Below are 19,841 nucleotides of genomic sequence, written 5' to 3' on the forward strand. Positions count from 1 at the left end.
TCAAGGTGTGGATGGAGGACCACCGGATCAAGACCCTGTCATGGCCAGTCCAATCTCCAGACCTGAACCCCATTGAAAACCTCTGGAATGTGATCAAGAGGAAGATGGATGGCCACAAGACATCAAACAAAGCCGAGCTGCTTGAATTTTCTATGCCAGGAGTGGAGAGCATGCCAAAATGCATGAAAGCTGTGATTGAAAATGAGGGTTATTCCACCAAATACTGATTTCTGAACTCTTCCTAAGTTAAAACATTAGTATTGTGTTGTTTAAAAATGAATATGAACTTGTTTTCTTGGCATTATTTGAGATCTGAAAACACTGCATCTTTTTTGTTATTTTGACCAGTTGTCATTTTCTGCAAATAAATGCTCTAAATGACAATATTTTTATTTGGAATTTGGGAGAAATGTTCTCAATATTTTATAGAATAAAACAAAAATGTTTATTTTACTCAAACATATACCTATACATATTAATAACAATAAAATTGAGTGAGCGACTTGAAATAGAACTTAAATTAACTTGAGTCTTGTCAGCTTTACTTATTCCATGTGCGTTGGGACAACATGAATATTTTGTTTGGTTAACTGAAACTGGGCAGAAGATTTCTTTGAGTTATTTTTTGATATTTTAGTTATTTTGACATGTTACATTTTGTTGTAATAATTTGATTCAGTTAGATTCCCTCTACTTGAAGTATTTAAGTTGAACTTACATTATATTTTAATTTAAGACAACTCAACACCACTGTCCATGATTGAATCAAGTTCAGCCATAGAGTTATTTTTTTGAGTGTATGTCCACATATTATTTGGAGTCCTCACATTATTGATTGATCAATTAGTTAATTGTTAATTGAAATGATCAATTATGGAATTAAATAATCCTAATTTAAGTTTTACCTTTAGCTAGTTGTATAGCACTTTTTATAATGCAAATGGTTCCAAAACAGCAATCATAAGATTCAAGAGAATCACCATTTAAATTGCAAGGTTAATTTTGTGGGAAATTAGTCTTGGTTTCCTTTAACTATGAACGAAGGACAAAAATGTGAAAATAAGAAACCAAAATGTATACTACAGTCATCTTTATAGAGATTTGTAGAAAAACACAAAAGTAGTGCAACTCAAGCACTGAAAACATCTCATTGGTTTGTAGCTGAAGGACATTTTCTCCTCATTTTTTAGTTAGCTTGACCAGATCACTGATTTCACATTCATTTAGCGCAATGAGAAGAAAACAGCATTATTACAAAGAGAAAACAAATAGACCACAGCGGGAATGAGTGCGCAGACAGAGACGGCAACAATGAACAGAAAAAGACCCTTTGCAATAGCATGGAAAGATCATGAAACCGTATTTGATTGTTTCTCAGAGTGCAGCTCGAGTTTGATGTTTCTCATATGTGAATGTGTACTTGAGCACGTTACGACAGATTTTGTACAAGCACAGCATGATTTGAAGCACATGCTCACAATACAGCTAATGACAGACAGGCTGCCTTGTGTCAACAAACTAAAGAAGACTTGGGAACTCTTCAAGTTCTTCAAGAGTGAGTTCCGAAACATCCTGGCAAACGCTCTGTGCTCAACTCAATGGAATAACGGCGAATAACACCACATACCTTATAGTAAAGATCTGATCTGATCGCGGAGCAAAAGAACTGCCTATTCCCATAATTCATCCAAACGCTCAACCATCAACGTTTGCTCCTCAGATGGAACTATTCCAACTCCAGAAAATTCATCCAATGCAGCTCCAAATTGGTAAAGAGGTAGCAAAGACGAAGACCTTTGTTCTCTTTTGGCTGTTTCCCCTCACACAGCTCTCATTTTCTTAGTGTAGAGAGCGTGGGACAGTTATGTTTGTCCTGACGTGCTGTCTCTCACCATATGGCACCACCTGGTCCGTTCGAAGGCTTAAAACAGCATCAGGATAAATCCTAAGCAGTCTCTTGCATCTAAGGTTTGTGTACAAGATCAAAGGTAATCCACAGACGCTTTGCGTGTGCCACGCACAGAGAGGGCACAAATGCTACCTGTATTCTGTCAGCAATCTGTAAGTTTTTTCAATGCTGGCAAATCTATGCCCCGCTTAATCTGGCATTGTTTGTAATCTTTTTTATGTGCATAGCAATAGCAATGAACTCTCATCTGGGCAGTATATTTGGATGTTTAAAACAATGACAGTTCAACATGTTTTTATTTTTATATTTTATTATCAATTATCTTCACTTTAGTGTATTAATATTGCTGTGTCGCATCGCACCTGGTGTGGACAGACAGATTGCTTGTCACTGGAATCTTATAGTGTCGCGTCTGGTTAGCACAAGGTGTAATGCAATATATTTCAATTTGAATGTCTAAATCATTGTATTTATTATGGGTCCTACATATTATATTTATAATTAGAGTCTATCTGAAAAAAATGATGAATTATTTATATTTAATTATCTTTATTCATGGGCCTTTAAGCAATTATTGATATATATGTACTTAGTTTGATTAATTAATCAGCATGTCATGCAATGAATTAAATTAAAATGTTTAAATGATTGACAGGCCTAATATTCCTACATTGTTTTCCTCATAAGATGACATTGAGAAAGACCCAATGACCTCTTTACGTGTTCATTTGAGGGCTGATGTACAGTCACATGACCACTTGTGTCTCCAATGCCACTTGTGTGTCTGTGTTTGACATAAGAAAGATTAGCGAAGACACAAGACAACGTGACAGAAGCCAACAAGTTGCTGCTAGAGGTCGACTGATATATCGGTTTTGCCGATTATTCGGCACCGATAACAGACCTTTGGAACTATCGGTTTAACGTAAAAAATCCACACCGACAGTTTTTCCCCGTTGCGTCCGGTACTGGAGTGGCTGAGAAGGGTCCGCTGTCGTTATACAGTATGGGAGATTCACTGATACCTTGTGGTGTTTGTTTTGACACGTGAGACTACACTCTGCATGGTGCGGAACACTTCAGATGCAGATTTAAAACATCAATAACAAAAAGGTATGTATACAGTACATGTCATATCATTACAAAGTAATTCATTTGCTGACTAGATGCTGCATTAGTAGAGAACAGCAGTATGTTTGCTGACAAGGCTGAGAGGATGCCAACATTAAAGCTAATCTCAAGCGGTTAGAACAATGCGACAAAAATACACGCAAGTCCTACCCAAATGTTTAAATGTCACGATTGTTACCATCTATTACCGTCTATTTGCATTAGTTTATATCCAGCTGGTCACGTTTATGCATTCGTTAGCCAGCTAAGTTGCATATTTAAAGCTAGTGACGTGAGAAAGCAAATTAATATCTTCATGCAGTGGAGAGAAACGTATAAACACATCAGAAACGCATCTGATTTCAAGCAATTTTTTTTATCCTCACTGTAATACGATGACTTCAGATCGATCACATTCTTGCTCTAAAAAAGGCTAGACACAGCGCAACTAATACAGTTTAACAGAAAGCAGGTGTCTCAATATGATTTTAAAGTTCTTTTTAATTAGACACATCATCTATAAAACACTCGCTTCTGCACGAGATGCTGAATAAACAAAAACAAAGGGAAACAAAGATGTTCATCTAGCGCGCGTTAACATAGAAAAACAAATGGATGGTTGCAAAAGCGTTCAGTGTGAACAGCCCCTTACACTTCGTGGAGGTCTTTGGCCATTGCGTCTTACTCTCTTATAAACATTTCTCAGATTAAGCAATTCATTTTAAATGCTTTGTCAGGAAAGATGTTCAACTTGGAAATATGTGTTTCGGGATCTGTGCATTCTGTTGTGTTCTGTCTGATTGAACAGCCCCTGGCCTCTGCTCATAGTCTGAGCCGCTTCACCACTGAGTTCAGCCGAATACCTCTGCTATTGGGGAATATTGCTACTCTAATAATAATAATTTTCATTATTTTATCATACATTATACATTTGCACATATACAGTGAAATTCTTTTTTTCACTTATCCCAGCTAAGCTGGGGTCAGAGTGCAGGGTCAGCCATGATATGGCGCCCCTGGAGCAGATAGGGTCAAGGGCCATGCTCAGGGGCCCAACAGTGGCATCTTGGTGGTGCTGGGGCTTGAACCCCTAACCTTCTGATCAGTAACCCAGAGCCTTAACCGCTGAGCCACCACTGCCCCTCTACATGCCACTGTAATGAATAAAAAACAATGTGGTATTTCACTGTTATTATGAAGCTTGAGGCTGGAGTAGGAGGAATCAGTGCAAGTGTAACACCATGTGAACTGTCTATTGAAGCGTTTCCCCCCCTCATTTTACTTTTGACTTAACATTTGAGCCACACCCTAGCAACAATTTAGAGCACCCTAGCAACCAGTCCTATTGACTTCCATTAAAAATGGCTGAGAGGAATATCTTTGGATCAGAACATACTACAGACATGGCAGTTGGCTTATTTCAAGTGGGTGAGCAATCAGTCTTCATGCATCCATTTTAAAAACTACTTAGCCACACCCTAACAACCATTTAGAGCACCCTAGCAACCATCCCCACTGACTTCCATTCAAAATGGCTGAGTGTGATATCTTCTGATCAGAATGTCCTAGACACATGTGGGCGCTCTCATTTGATTCGGGCTAGCAAGCCGTGTTCTAACATGCCCTGTATTTGGGGGTAAAATGTACCCCAGGGGGTAAAAAGGGGGGCTTAAAACCATACCAAAAAGTCCCATAGGGTACTATGGGAAGAGAATTTTGTTCCTACTACGGCAGTCAATGCAAGATAGTTGCCAGATCATATCTCCCAATCAGAATGATATAGATACATGGGGGTGGGCTCATTTCAATCAGGATACCAATCACTCTTTAAGTATCACCTTGGAAATGGCATAACCATGCCCTAACAACCACTTATGGGACCCTAGCAACCACCCCCCATTAACTTACATTCAAAATGTCTCAGAAGGATATCTTCAGAACAGAATGTCGTAAACACTTGGGGATTGGCTCTTATGAGGCAGGTTAGTAAGCAGCCAATAAGAATCTCTCTGTTCACTGGCTAGCCATGCCCTGGCAACCATTTAGAGCACCCTAGTAACCAACACTATTGCTTTCACTTAGTGTGTGATTCTTCGGATCAGAATGTCCTAGAGACATGACAGTTGGCTTGTTTGAATTGGGTGAGCAATCAGTCTACAACTATCATCATGGAAACTACTTAGCCATGCCCTTGAAACCATTTAGAGCACCCTAGCAACCAAACACCACTGACTTCCATTCAAAATCACTAAGATGGGTATCTCAGGATCAGAATGTCGTAGAGACTTCCGGGTTGACTTATTTCACTCAGGATAGCAAGGAGCCTCATTAAGTATCACTCTGGTAACTGCCTAGCAGCCAAATGGGGTTACCCTATCAAACAAGTAACAAATCTTATATCTCTGTACCAGAACATTGTAGACACTTCCGGTTTTGTTCATTTGACTCAGGGTAGAAAGGAGCCTTTTGAGTATCACCTTGGTAACTGAATAGCAACCAGATGGGGTTACCCTAGCAACCAAGTAACAAATCACATATCTCTGAACCAGAACATCATAGAGACTTCCGGGTTGACTTATTTCACTCAGGATAGCAAGGAGCCATGCTAAGTATCACCTTGGTAACTGCCTAGCAACCACATGGGATTACCCTAGCAACCAAGTAACAAATCACATATCTCTGCACCAGAATATTGTAGAGACTTCCGGGTTGACTTATTTTAATCAGGATGGAAAGGAGGCTTGATAAGTATCACCCTGGTAACTGCATGGTAACCAGATGGGGTTACCCTAGCAACCAAGCAACAAATAACATATTTCTGCACCAGAACATTGTAGACACTTCCGGTTTCTTTCATTTGACTCAGGGTAGCAAGGAGCCTTTTGAGTGTCACCTTGGTAACTGCCTAGCAACCATATGGGGTTACCCTAGCAACCAAGTAACAAATCACATATTTCTGCACCAGAACATCATAGTGACTTTGGGTTGCTTTCATTGGACTCAGGGTAGCAAGGAGCCTTTTGAGTATCACCTTGGTAACTGCCTAGCAACCAAATGATCTATCTATCTATCTATCTATCTATCTATCTATCCATCTATCTATCTATCCATCTATCTGATAGACTGAATGGTCTTATAATCTTTAAACTTCAAGCTTTTACAGCTACTTCAAACTTTCCCGCTAGGCTTTCTCAAGCCAACATCAACGTTTGTCTTGACGAAATTTTTTATCTAGTTAAATATTATTTTGACTGTTCAGCTGGTTCCTGCCTCCTCCTTTCCCATCCTTACCTTTTTACATTCACTATTACTGTTATATGTGGAAAATATCAATAATAAACAATGTGTTGGTGTAAAATGTTTGACTGCATATTTGTCATCACAATTATTATTTATTATATTTAGTCTTGTTTTTATCTTGACATTATCCCTCTCTTGAAGGAATCTTTAACTCTTGTTTGCTTAAGGTTACCTTCATAATTTTTATTGCATTGTAATAATTATAATAATAAACTGTATAATTGTGTCTTTGCTACAGCATCACAGATGAACTGTGTCATGTGTATGACCAAAACACTGGCAAATGTTATCTGAACTGTAATCAATCACTGTATTATTTGAAGAGGGTAAAACGTTCACTATGTCTCATTAAAGTTTTTGGTGTGTGTTCAGGTATATATGGTTTACGAGGATTATTCACTAGCACTATTCTAGATTATAAACATGTAATTATGCTATAAACGTAGTTTATAAGGACACCTCAAGTGTCCTTATAAACCAAAAGGCTTAAAAACATACTAAACAATGTTTTGTTTTGTTTTTTTATTTAAAAATGCAGAAAGTTTTCTGTGAGGGTTAGGTTTAGAATATATAGTTTGTACAGTATACAATACATTATGGCTATGGAGAGTCCTCGTAAACCACAAATACCAACGTGTGTGTGTGTGTGTGTGTGTGTGTGTGTTGCGCTGGTTTCATGCTTGTAAGACATCTCATGTGATGTTTGTGTGTTTTAAAGTCAGTGCTGGACATTTTTCTCTTTGTTACACTGATATGGCACATGACTCATATGACAGTGTGTGCAAGCATTTCAACTAGGGCTGTTGATTTATGTAACTAAAGTGAATATATTTGGCAACTGGCTGGTAAACATTTACATTTCACTCACCAGTAAATACTGACTCTTTTAATGCCCTTTCTGTTCTTTTCCAGTCAGTTGTTGATCAAAAACAACTACAAAAATACATTTAATTCTAATCATGCATCGCAAAGATGAGGTAAAGCCATTCGAGTCCTCTCTAGTTAACATGCGTTCATTTAACCCTCTGGGGTCAAAGGACTTTTTACTCAGATTTCCACCTCTAAAACATTTGAGAGATGTAAAACTACTGCATAATTAATATTTTTGAACTTTTATTTTATCTTACAGTTGTATTTAAATGTGCCAGGGCCTTTGTGATCCACTTGTTTACTTTTTTCCTTTTTTTTTTTTTTTTGGTTGTACCTCTTCAAATATTTGAGATGTTTGCTGCCCTGCCAAAGATGCAAAGTGATGTGATAGTAGTCACAACTTTTAGGTTTTACACTATTTTAATAAGTTACAAGGCAACCTAACTTGTATTGTTTTGTTAAGGCAGATAAAGCATGTTTGCACAGTTAAAAGTGTACGTTATGTTATTCTATTTTTGCTATAAACTATTCTGGAGGCAAGTACTGACGCTGACTATCACACCTGGAGTCGCGAGTTTGAATCCAGGGCATGCTGAGTGACTCCAGTCAGGTCTCTTAAGCAACTAAATTGGCCCGGTTGCTAGGGAGGGTATAGTCACATGGGGTAACCTCCTCGTGGTCGCGATTAGTGGTTCTCGCTCTCAATGGGGCGTGTGGTAAGTTGCGCGTGGATCGTGGAGAGTAGCATGAGCCTCCACATGCTGTGAGTCTCCGCGGTGTCATGCACAACGAGTCACGTGATAAGATGCACGGATTGACGGTCTCAGAGGCGGAGGCAACTGAGACTTGTCCTCCACCACCCGGATTGAGGTGAGTAACCGCGCCTACTAAGTAGTGGGAATTGGGCATTCCAAATTGGGAGAAAACGGGATAAAAAAATATATAAAAAAATAAAAAACTATTCTAAAATTTAATTAATGAACCCTCTGGTTTCTCCAGGCTTCAGTCATTGTCGGGATACTCTTCAAGCTGGCAGCATTATCAAATTATATATCATGATGAATATCGATATTGATCAATATGGGAAAAAATATTGTAATAATATTTTTTGCCATATCGCCCAGCCCTTTTTCCAGAAAAGGAAATAAAATAGAGAGTGGTGGATTAAGAGAGTCAGTTGGGAGAAGATGCCAAATGTACTGTCACTCTCTCAGCAGCTGTAATAGAAACCCCCTCACAGCTGTGGCAATTCAGTTTTTAAAACTAATTCCAGGATAATATAACACAAAGCATAATGTCATAAACTTACACTCAATATTTAAAAAATGTATAATATAAAAAAATTGCGATATTTACGCTGCTAAATAAGGCAGAAACACATCATCACACTCTGTTAAAAAGGTCTATAGGGCCTCAGCACTTTCAGTGCTTGGGCCCTAATAAAAAACAATATATTGACTTCTACAGCCAATTATCACAATAATGCAATATATTTCAATCAGAATATGTAATTTATTGTATTTATTATAGGCCCTACATAATACATTTATAATTATCCTACTTTAATTATTATGCATTATTTATATTGTATTATCTTTATTTGTTGGCCTTTCTCAGCAAATAATGATGCATGTCAGGGGTCGGCAACCTATGGCACGTGTGCCAATGCTGGAGGGGTAATCACTGAGACTATTTTATTTATATAAATTCCACACCTACATTCCAATCTACATCTTGATGTAATCCTTCCTCATGATCAAGCAGCATGTTTTCATGAGCTAAATGAGAGGCTAAACAAAAAGTAAAAATGTGACGAGACTGCAGTATACCCAACAGACTAGTGCAGCGCGTGCAAGCCATTCATGCATCACGAGCCGGCAACGCTTCACTTTTGGTTAATCACGCGAGTAAACGCGCCCGCTTTGCTTCGGTCAGGCTGCGCATTCCGTGTTTCATTTGTTTCTTTTTGCTTTCAGAACAACACGTGATGTAATAAAGAAAACACCACTATTAATCCTTGAGATATATACCCAGTATACAGGTACACCCTCCTTAAACCATGGTCACACTCAAAATTACATTAAACAATAAAAGAGAAAACATAAACCAACATGGTGGGGTTCAAAAATCTGAGTCTATTCAAAATCTAAATTAGCCATTGACCAGGAAAATAAAAAAATGGCACTCCATGTCAAAAAGGTTGCCGACCCCTGATGTATGTGATTAATTGCGATTAGTCTGATTCATTAATGGGCATGTCATTAAATCTATTAAAAAAAGAATCGGTTAACAGCCCTAATTTGTTCATAATTTCACACAAAAGAGTGAATAATGTAAACTGCTCATGTACAGTATGAGAACTGACTGCACAGCAGAAAGATCATCAAAATCAATTAAAGCTGTAATATTTGCTTTCTGCTGTAATCTCGTCAAAAACATCAATATATGTAAATATCACCATTTACATATATTGAGCTGTCCTTTGGGAAATGAGAGTCAGTATTTAACAAACTCTTTCCTGTTAATGCAACTCTATTTATAGTCATGGTTAGATGGTACAGACACATGTTTATACACTCGGTGTGTGTTCCTGGAGCTACAGCAGTGTGTGTGTGTGTGTGTGTGTGTATGACAGTGTAAATGAATGAGTTTATCCCTTTATGCACCTGCCGGTGGCCGTGTGTGTGCACGCGTTAGTGTGTGTGTATAGGACTGTTACTCATTCAGACACACACACACCTGTAGGTGTTCAGCCTCTGTTTATTATAAGTAGCAAGATAAAAACAGCACAACATCCGAGAGATAAAGACTTGTTCAATTGTTCAATCGAAAACGGCTGTTTTTAAGTTAAATATTATGATTTATTATGTGGGTTAATAATTAAGCAGTTAAGATATATTGCATGTCTGATGGGGTTTTCATTTATAAATAACCCATTTGTCAGGCTTTAGAAGTGTGTTAAGCATGTGAGGATCACACAGGCTCACTGCCGAAATTTCAGAAAGAACCAACATAATTTCTTCATTGCAAACCATAGACATCACTTAATAATAACTTTTATTAACATTAACAAAAATCTGTACATTCTATAAAGCTTAAAAGTTTATTAAAACTACAACGCTGCCAATTTCCATCGTTGAAATCTGCTGTTCGAAGGAACCTGGAAGCGTGGTTTCCTGTGGTGTGATGTCAGAGTAATTTCATCTATAAGGATTATAAGATCTATATTCGCTAAATCTCAAAGGGTCAAAAAGATCCAACGTTCTAAAGAAGTTCAGGTTGCACAGACGACTCCATGTTCACCTGATTCCAGATTGTATTTCACACAGCGCTTGATGACCGTGAATGTTGTTTTTTATTCTGCTCTGGTGTGCTGATGGACCGCCGAGACTTGTTAAAACCCTGTATGTTTACTGCTCACATTAAATACAGCATATTGCAACAAATGTAGAGGAAATGAAGGGTTCGGGCTTGAAATCTGACAGTGCCGGTTGGGTCAAACGGTCTCACGTACAGACTTACTGCCTGTGCAGACTTTTATTCAGCACTGCTCTTCTGTGCGGATGAAACTCATGGTTTGAGGTTTACCCATGATGGTCTCTGATCTGCAAAGCTGCACCAAGAGTCACTGATTGTCAGAAGAAAGTCCTAAAAAGACGTATTTCCGAAAAACATGTCAAGTCTGAGCAAGTAAATAGCATATGTATCTGCTGCTGTACCAATGTCCACACACGTTATAGTAATTGGACCTTCTTTTCTGCGTTTATGGACATGAAGTAAACACGCAAGGATGAATGACAGAAGCCTGACATTTCCTGCCAAATCGAACCCATCAAATTTGCTCCATTAAAAAGTGCTTTGCAGACAGTTATGTCATATCATTTCTGGTAGAATTATGTGTATCATGCAGAAGCTACAGTGTTTACCAAATTTAATTGTTCATTGAGTTACATATTAGAAATGGAGGCCATGGGATGAGTAGTGGAGAGGGACAATTGGGTAATTTCTGTAATTAATATGTGGAATCTTTTTTTTTTTTTTTTTTGGTTGGTTTATTTCTTTATGTCTTTTTATGTCATAGAGTATTTTCTTTGAACTGCATGTTTATATGTGTGTCTGTTGCTATTTAATGTCTGACACTGGGATGTATGTTGGGTGATGGGAAAGGGGGGGGGGGGGGATATATGGATAAAAGTTGATTCCGAGTTTTCATGTGTTGTCTGTTTTAATTTTAATTTTGGAATCAATAAAATTTTTACTGGCAAAAAAAAAGCAAAAAAAAAGAAATGGAGGCCATATGCAGGATAAATCAATATATCAGTAAAAATTTGTCAACTGGTAGAAATTTTCGAGATGTCACTGCGTGGTAATGAGTGCTCCAATCAGAGGTTACGCTACAAATAACCTCCTGAGACTCGAGCGTGACTTCTGTGTGCATTTTCCATTTCTCTTTTTGATTTGTAACTAATAGCACCTAATGAACAAGAAAAAAATTATAATTCTAGAGCAAATAGTTTTCCTAAAAATTACATATGTGAACAGCAGGACTAAGTTATGAAATGTTAAATAATACCAAGCTACAGAAAGTCTGATTTTTTGAGACGTTACAAACATTACCGCTGATTTTCTATAAAGCTGAAAAAGAATTCTTATTCAAAGTAATGTCCAGCATCATCCAATCACTGCCAACCATGTTAAAATAAAATGTAGCATTATAAAATTCTGAATCTATGTACTGATTATCATTGTCACATGTCTGCCAAACATGTTGAGTGATCCAAACATCATCTGCAGCCTGAAACTGAACTTTTGGTCAGATTTTAAGAGTGAATGCACTTGGCTGCATAGAAAGCTATAGGATGCACCCTTGCTCCCTATTTAGTGAATGACTTAACCTCCAGTGTGCTGTGCTGTGCACAAGTCTCAGAACAGTTGAAATGCATCTTATTTTCATCCTAACTCCATATACAGGTGCATCTCAATAAATTAGAATGTCGTGGAAAAGTTAATTTATTTCAGTAATTCAACTCAAATTGTGAAACTCGTGTATTAAATAAATTCAGTGCACACAGACTGAAGTAGTTTAAGTCTTTGGTTCTTTTAATTGTGATGATTTTGGCTCACATTTAACAAAAACCCACCAATTCACTATCTCAAAAAATTCGAATATGGTGACATGCCAATCAGCTAATCAACTCAAAACACCTGCAAAGGTTTCCTGAGACTTCAAAATGGTCTCTCAGTTTGGTTCACTAGGCTACACAATCATGGGGAAGACTGCTGATCTGACAGTTGTCCAGAAGACAATCATTGACACCCTTCACAAGGAGGGTAAGCCACAAACATTCATTGCCAAAGAAGCTGGCTGTTCACAGAGTGCTGTATCCAAGCATGTTAACAGAAAGTTGAGTGGAAGGAAAAAGTGTGGAAGAAAAAGATGCACAACCAACCGAGAGAACCGCAGCCTTATGATTGTCAAGCAAAATCGATTCAAGAATTTGGGTGAACTTCACAAGGAATGGACTGAGGCTGGGGTCAAGGCATCAAGAGCCACCACACACAGACCTGTCAAGGAATTTGGCTACAGTTGTCGTATTCCTCTTGTTAAGCCACTCCTGAACCACAGACAATGTCAGAGGCGTCTTACCTGGGCTAAGGAGAAGAACTGGACTGTTGCCCAGTGGTCCAAAGTCCTCTTTTCAGATGAGAGCAAGTTTTGTACTTCATTTGGAAACCAAGGTCCTAGAGTCTGGAGGAAGGGTGGAGAAGCTCATAGCTCAAGTTGCTTGAAGTCCAGTGTTAAGTTTCCACAGCCTGTGATGATTTGGGGTGCAATGTCATCTGCTGGTGTTGGTCCATTGTGAAAACCAAAGTCACTGCACCCGTTTACCAAGAACTTTTGGAGCACTTCATGCTTCCTTCTGCTGACCAGCTTTTTAAAGATGCTGATTTCATTTTCCAGCAGGATTTGGCACCTGCCCACACTGCCAAAAGCACCAAAAGTTGGTTAAATGACCATGGTGTTGGTGTGCTTGACTGGCCAGCAAACTCACCAGACCTGAACCCCATAGAGAATCAATGGGGTATTGTCAAGAGGAAAATGAGAAACAAGAGACCAAAAAATGCAGATGAGCTGAAGGCCACTGTCAAAGAAACCTGGGCTTCCATACCACCTCAGCAGTGCCACAAACTGATCACCTCCATGCCACGCCGAATTGAGGCAGTAATTAAAGCAAAAGGAGCCCCTACCAAGTATTGAGTACATCTACAGTAAATGAACATCCTTTCCAGAAGGCCAACAATTCACTAAAAATGTTTTTTTTATTGGTCTTATGATGTATTCTAATTTTTTGAGATAGTGAATTGGTGGGTTTTTGTTAAATGTGAGCCAAAATCATCACAATTAAAAGAACCAAAGACTTAAACTACTTCAGTCTGTGTGCATTGAATTTATTTAATACACGAGTTTCACAATTTGAGTTGAATTACTGAAATAAATGAACTTTTCCACGACATTCTAATTTATTGAGATGCACCTGTAAAGCCTCTGAAAGCAACATTTCTAAGCTTTTGGATGAACCCATTGATTCTCAATGTAAAATTGCACAGTAAATATATAGGAATGCATTTACTAATGTTAATGAATAGGACCATATTGTACAGTGATAACAAAATAAAATATAACAACATTTATATTAAAATGAAGCGAAATGACCCACAGATGTGTTTATGTTGAAAAATATTCAAAATAACTAACATGTTTTTCCAACTTTTGAGAGAAAATGGGACATATGTGGACTTCATGTTTTTCATGTTGTGTCACATGATGGTGTGCCAGAAGTTTAACACTTAAATGACAGTGTAGAGTGTTAATTTCATTTAAATTGTATGTTGCATATAGTGAAGCCAAAATACAAAGTCCACACATGCGGACGCGGGGTCGCACGAGGATAATGATCGTATTCTAATTACTTTATCTTTTTTATCTGTCATAAATTACATCAGCAATGATCAGTTGCGTCTTTAGTTACGTTTATAGTCAGTCAAAATAAAGGACAGCATTTTGCAATTATCCATTAATGTTTTAAAAATGTGGAAAAATCTGGAAAACGTAACCATTTATTCCAGTCACTTTACAGTCCGAAAGAAAACGAGGAAGCATTTGTGATAAAAAGCTGCGTCGCTCGTTATGTGAAACTGACCCTCTGCTATCAGCCCCGCTCAGATGATGATGCCATCAAACTTTGCTACCGGCATCTGTTCTGCTGCAAACATGGAGAGAGACGTGATCCCACTGAGTAAATCTAGTGCTGTGCATCGCCAGCCACCTGCCGATATGTAAAGCGATACACAGGTCGTGCTTCGATATATCACGAAATCATAATTCAATTCAATTCTGATTCACATGCTTTCAATTCCAATTCATATGTGCATATTTCAGTTATAATGTCCATTTTAAATGAATAAATAATAAATATGATTTCTTGAAATTGCATATATTATCTGCATTTATTGCTTTTTGTCATTGATGAGCTGCCTCAGTCCTCCATCTCTTTAATTATACGGAAAACAGTGAGCAGTACATTGTTCAAAGTTTCTGCTTTTGCGTTCGGCAGAAGAAAGGAAGTCGTGTGTGTTTGGAACAACATGAGGGTGAGTAAATCATGACAGAAAATTCATTTGTGGATGAGTTTCCCTCCCAGCAATGCTTATAAAAGCTACAAATCTGTGTGTGGAGTTGTGAATGCGAGCGCTGATCTGACATTCACACATCTCTAGTGGAGGTTTACAGTTCAGTCGTGCAGAAAAGAGAGAGAATGGGACTCACGGTTGTGAATGTGCCGTCTCGTAGCGCTCGAAGGCGTGCGTCAGGTCATGCTTGTTGTTCATGTAACATTGAGTGCACAGGTCATAATCGAAACACACCTTACACTTCCAGCGCATTCCCATAATGCCGTGCTTCTTACAGCTGTCACAAATGATATTTGAATGTCGGACACCTAAAAGAAAAAAGAAACATGAATATTCATTATTATTAATGGAAAGACCAGGATCAGAAATGTAACTGCGTCCTCAAGTGAAATGTGAGGAAATGCTCCAGGCTAAAACAGCAGCATCTCTAAAAATGGCCCTATAAATTCTGTCATCATGTCTGTTTTCACTCCATTAATCAGAAACACATTGTTTGAGGCAGATTTTAAAGAAGCATTTCTTTAGTTGAGACATGAACACAAGAGTCTCAGTATACTGCTGAAGGACTGTTTGATAACCATACTCAAATAACACTACATTAACATGGTACTCCAATGCACTGGAAGAATAACATAGAATTACCATAGTACATGTCAAAAAACTGGGTAATACCATGGAACTTTCTTGTTAGTGACAGACAGACAGATAGAACCTACACTGTAAACCCCTAATGTTGTCATTACTGGAAAAATCATGTTGTCTTAATTAAATATTACTTGAAATGGCAAGTTTTGGGCTCATATCTCAAATATCTAAGATCCTTGAACTTATTTTTCTTTATAATCCATAGATTTAAGACTTAAAGTGTTAATAACTCAAACTATTGAGTACAAAATTGAGGCTATGGGGAATACCCACAATACTTTGCACTTGAATTATTTAATTATGCTTCCTTGGTCAAAGGGAATATATGGGGGCATTTAAATATTTGTTCTTAAGAATTCATAGAGGTTTTAGCTCTTTTGTATTATTATCTATGTTTGTGTGATGTCACCATTAGTGTGATCTGTGTCCCCTTTGATCAAGTTGGACCCTGTTAACCCTGTATCAGTTCCTCTTGTGAATGTGTAAATGAGGTACATGGCATATATGCATTTCTGTGCAGAAATAAGTTTATTTAATGATTGACCAAAAATCAATTTTAATCTACATTTTTTAAGCTGTGTTATTGTGTGACCTAAATTTGAGTCCAATCAATTAAAATTAATAAGTTGAAACAACAATATTTAAATAGCAAATCTGAGTTGTCTACTTGCATCTAGTTACCTTAACTTAAATATTTATGTTCATCCTATATGATCACCAAGTTAAGTGAACTTAATTGCACAAGTCTTGAAGATGCCATTACTTAATTCAACTGAGGGAAAAAGTTTACTTAATCAACAGAGTAGAGTCAACTTATTAGGGTTTCAGTGTAATGCCACCATAGACACTGAGGAACCACATACTAGGGGTCACAAATATAGGTTTTTAATGGCAAAGCACCAATAGTTGTTTCTCATAACTAACCATAACCCTGAAGCGCTCCATTATCTCAACCTAGTCACAGAAAGTTTGGAAATAGGGAATCTCCGATCAGCATTTTTACAGCCAATACCGATTACAAATTTTCATGTTATCTGATCATGTATTAACCTTTTATCTCTGTCATAACTGGTTATATGTAAGATTTCAGCATTATCACTGTTAAATGATGTTTACAAAACTTTAATTTGTTACCACTGTTAATTGTTACTTTGCTGACAAAAATACTGTAGATTGATTAAATCATATTAAAATAAACAAACACAGCTGTGGTAATGTGGTAATGTGGCTGTAGCCGAGCGACGTCTGTGGAGAGCGAGGCAGAGAGAGGAAGAAGGTGAGGATTGACACCTGTGGGAAATTATCTCTAACAGCTGTTTGTGTTTGCAGTGACAGCTGGGAGGGATAAAAGGGCAGTCTGAACCACCAGAGGAAAGAGAGAGAGAGATGCATACAGCAGAGTTTTTGTGTTCTGCTGAAAAAAAATAGTTGTGTGTGAAATAAAGAATTGCGTTGGATTTTTTATCCAGCTCCCGCTTCCTCCTTCACATTAAGAGACCTATTCACAGTGATGCCGAAACCCGGGATTAGGAGGAAGAAAACGGTGTCATGGAGTCATCGCTGCTGGCCGAAGTTTTCAAGACCCTCGCCAGCATCCACCAAGCCCAAAATCAGTCTCTGCTTGAGCTGTGAATGGAACAGGAGCAGCAATTCCAGGTGCTCTTTCAGGCTCAAGCAGAGGACCGGCAGGTGCTAGGGAGCTTGGTACACCTGGAGGGGTCTTCAGCCATGACCCCGGACCCACCTATGGCCGAAGATGGTCACCAATATGGGACCTCAGGATGACCCGGAGGCTTTTATAGAGCTCATAGAGCGGACGGCAGAAACATGGAAGTGGCCGAGCACCCAGTGGTCGGTCCGCCTGCTGCCGCTGTTGTCAGGGAAAGCCCAACTCACGGCCCATCAACTTTCTGCGGCCAACATCCTGGTGTACAAGGACTTGAAGAAAGCCATCCTGCAATGGGTCGGCCGCAGCCTAGAACATCACCGACATCACTTCCGCTCGTGGATGCTCAGCGAGCACGGCTGCCCATTTGCATTCGTCCAACAGCTCCGTGACATCTGCTGAAGGTGTCTGCTGGCTGAAGAATGTGATGCCGAGGAAGTACTCGATCTGGTGGTACTGGAACAATTAATTGCCCGGCTACCGAAAGGGACAGCGGAGTGGGTCCAGTGTCACCGCCCGGCGTCACTGACGGAGGCAATCCAGCTGGCTGAGCACCATTTGGTGGCATATTCGTGTGCCGGCAAGCCCTCTTCTTCTCTCTCTCTCTCTCTCTCACACTTTCTCTCCTCCCTCCTACTCTCCTTCCCCCATTCTATTCCTACTCCACAGAAACTGAGAATTCTGGCCCCAAATCCGATTCCCAGGTCCCGTGGGCCATTCAACCTGCCGGTTTTCCCTAACTCTCTCCCCCACAGACTAGTGAATCCGCTTCTGCGGGTGTGGGCATGAAGTCTGGGTCAGTCTGGTGGAGCTGAAGGGAGCCTGGGCACTTCCAGGACTGATGCCCTGCGATGGGGTGGAGACAATTGTCCGGATCCCCGACGTGCCACTGGCTGCCCCCGGTACTGGATACCTGTGAGTATTAAGGGGGGGTACATATCAAGCCTTGGTTCAATCCGAGGCTTTGGATACAAGTCAGTGGGTGAAGGTAAGGTGTGTGCACATGGGATATCCAAAATTACCATGTAGTGATGGTCACTATTCAATTTCGGGAACAAAAAGATCGTGGCTGCGGTTAAATCCCGCCTCACCCATCCACTAATCTTGGGAACGAATTGGCTGGCATTTACTACTTTATTAAGGGGAATGTGTGTGGATGGGTCCTGCAACAAAGAGTATCGGTGTGTGGTGTGTGACTTGCTGGCTGGGAGGCAGAGCCAGGGCCGTCTATGTCAGCTCCATATCAGGAGGATGTAAGGGAGGGAGAAGTCTCGGCGTCCCCAGCCCTTAGAGGATTCCATGCTGAGGATTTCCTTCTGGAGCAGATGCAAGATGAGACGCCTTTGATCAAGTGAATGTGATGGTCAACGCCTCCAGCCAGACACTGCACTTGCATATCCGTACTTTTCAATTATTAAGGATTAGTTGTATCGAGTGATGCAGGACGCTCAGACAAAGGAGGATACAACCCAGTTGTTAGTACCGAAGAGCTGTAGGGAAATGTTATTCCAGATGGCTCATTATAATCCGATGGCGGATCACTTAGGGCTGGAACAAACACTAGACCGTCTGATGGCCCGTTTCTATTGGCCGGGTATTCATTTTGGTGTTCACAGGTGGTGTGTGGCATGCCGTGAATGTCAGTTAGTGCATTCCGCGTCCACCCCAAAAGCAACATTGCACCCCCTTCCACTGATCAAGGTCTCCCCTAGTCGGGCCATTATAGCAGACGGCACGTGTGCATCACACCTATCATATCACTTTAGAAGACATGGATTAAACCACTAAGGTTTCATGGATTACTTTTATGCTGCCTTTATGTGATTTTTGGAGCTACAAATTTCTGGTCACCATTTGCTTGTATTGTATGGACCTACAGAGCTGAAATATTCTTCTAAAAATCTTCATTTGTGTTCTGCAGAAGAAAGAAAGTCATACACATCTGAGATGGCATGAGGGTCAGTAAATGATGAGAGAATACTATTCCTTTAATGAGCGTGCACAGAGTGTGTTTTGGTTCAGCACATTAATCAGAGTGAAGTCGCATGTTTCTTCAGCACATTTGTGCTATGTGTGATTAGAATTAATGTTTCTTTTAAACAACAACTGACTGTGAAAGAACAGGAAAGATATTTAAAAAAAAGAGACAACATTCAACATTCAACATTCAACATTCAACATTCAATGACATTTTTTTTGGATCTCATCATTGGACACACACTACATGGAATGAGTCAAACCAAGTTTTGACTCTCATTATTACACGGGTCTCTGGAATACTGGATTCTGATTGGTCAATGGTGCCATCTAGTGGTCTGATATTTCTCTGTAACAACCACACATCCAGACACTCATCCCGGTATTGCAAATCATCTCTCCTGCTTCTCGGATCACTGTGTGATCTCTACAAGTAAGCTTATAAAATAATTTCAAGATGGTCATTTATCATATATCATGATCATCTATCATGATAATGTTGTAAAAACAGTCCTTAGAAAAGTTTAACAAAAATCACAGTTAGGGCCTGGGTAGCTCAGCAAGTAAAGACGCTGACTACCACACCTGGAGTAGTGAGTTCTAATCCAGGGCGTGCTGAGTGACTCCAGCCAGGTCTAATAAGCAACCAATTGGCCCGGTTGCTAGGGTGGG

The 19,841-nt window shown here is 39.3% G+C and overlaps 1 protein-coding gene across 3 annotated transcripts in view; it reads right to left on the bottom strand.

Moving 5' to 3' along the window:
• LOC127424008 (E3 ubiquitin-protein ligase MIB2-like) overlaps positions 1-19,841 on the bottom strand; it is a 142,485-nt gene that overhangs the window by 82,888 nt on the left and 39,756 nt on the right. For all 3 annotated transcript variants that reach the window (XM_051668762.1, XM_051668763.1, XM_051668761.1), the window contains one exon: positions 15,018-15,189. In XM_051668762.1, coding sequence (XP_051524722.1) covers positions 15,018-15,189 — 172 coding nt within the window. The remainder of the gene's footprint in view (positions 1-15,017; positions 15,190-19,841) is intronic.

This window comes from Myxocyprinus asiaticus, chromosome 33 (assembly GCF_019703515.2).
Source record: "Myxocyprinus asiaticus isolate MX2 ecotype Aquarium Trade chromosome 33, UBuf_Myxa_2, whole genome shotgun sequence".
Lineage (NCBI taxonomy): Eukaryota > Metazoa > Chordata > Actinopteri > Cypriniformes > Catostomidae > Myxocyprinus > Myxocyprinus asiaticus.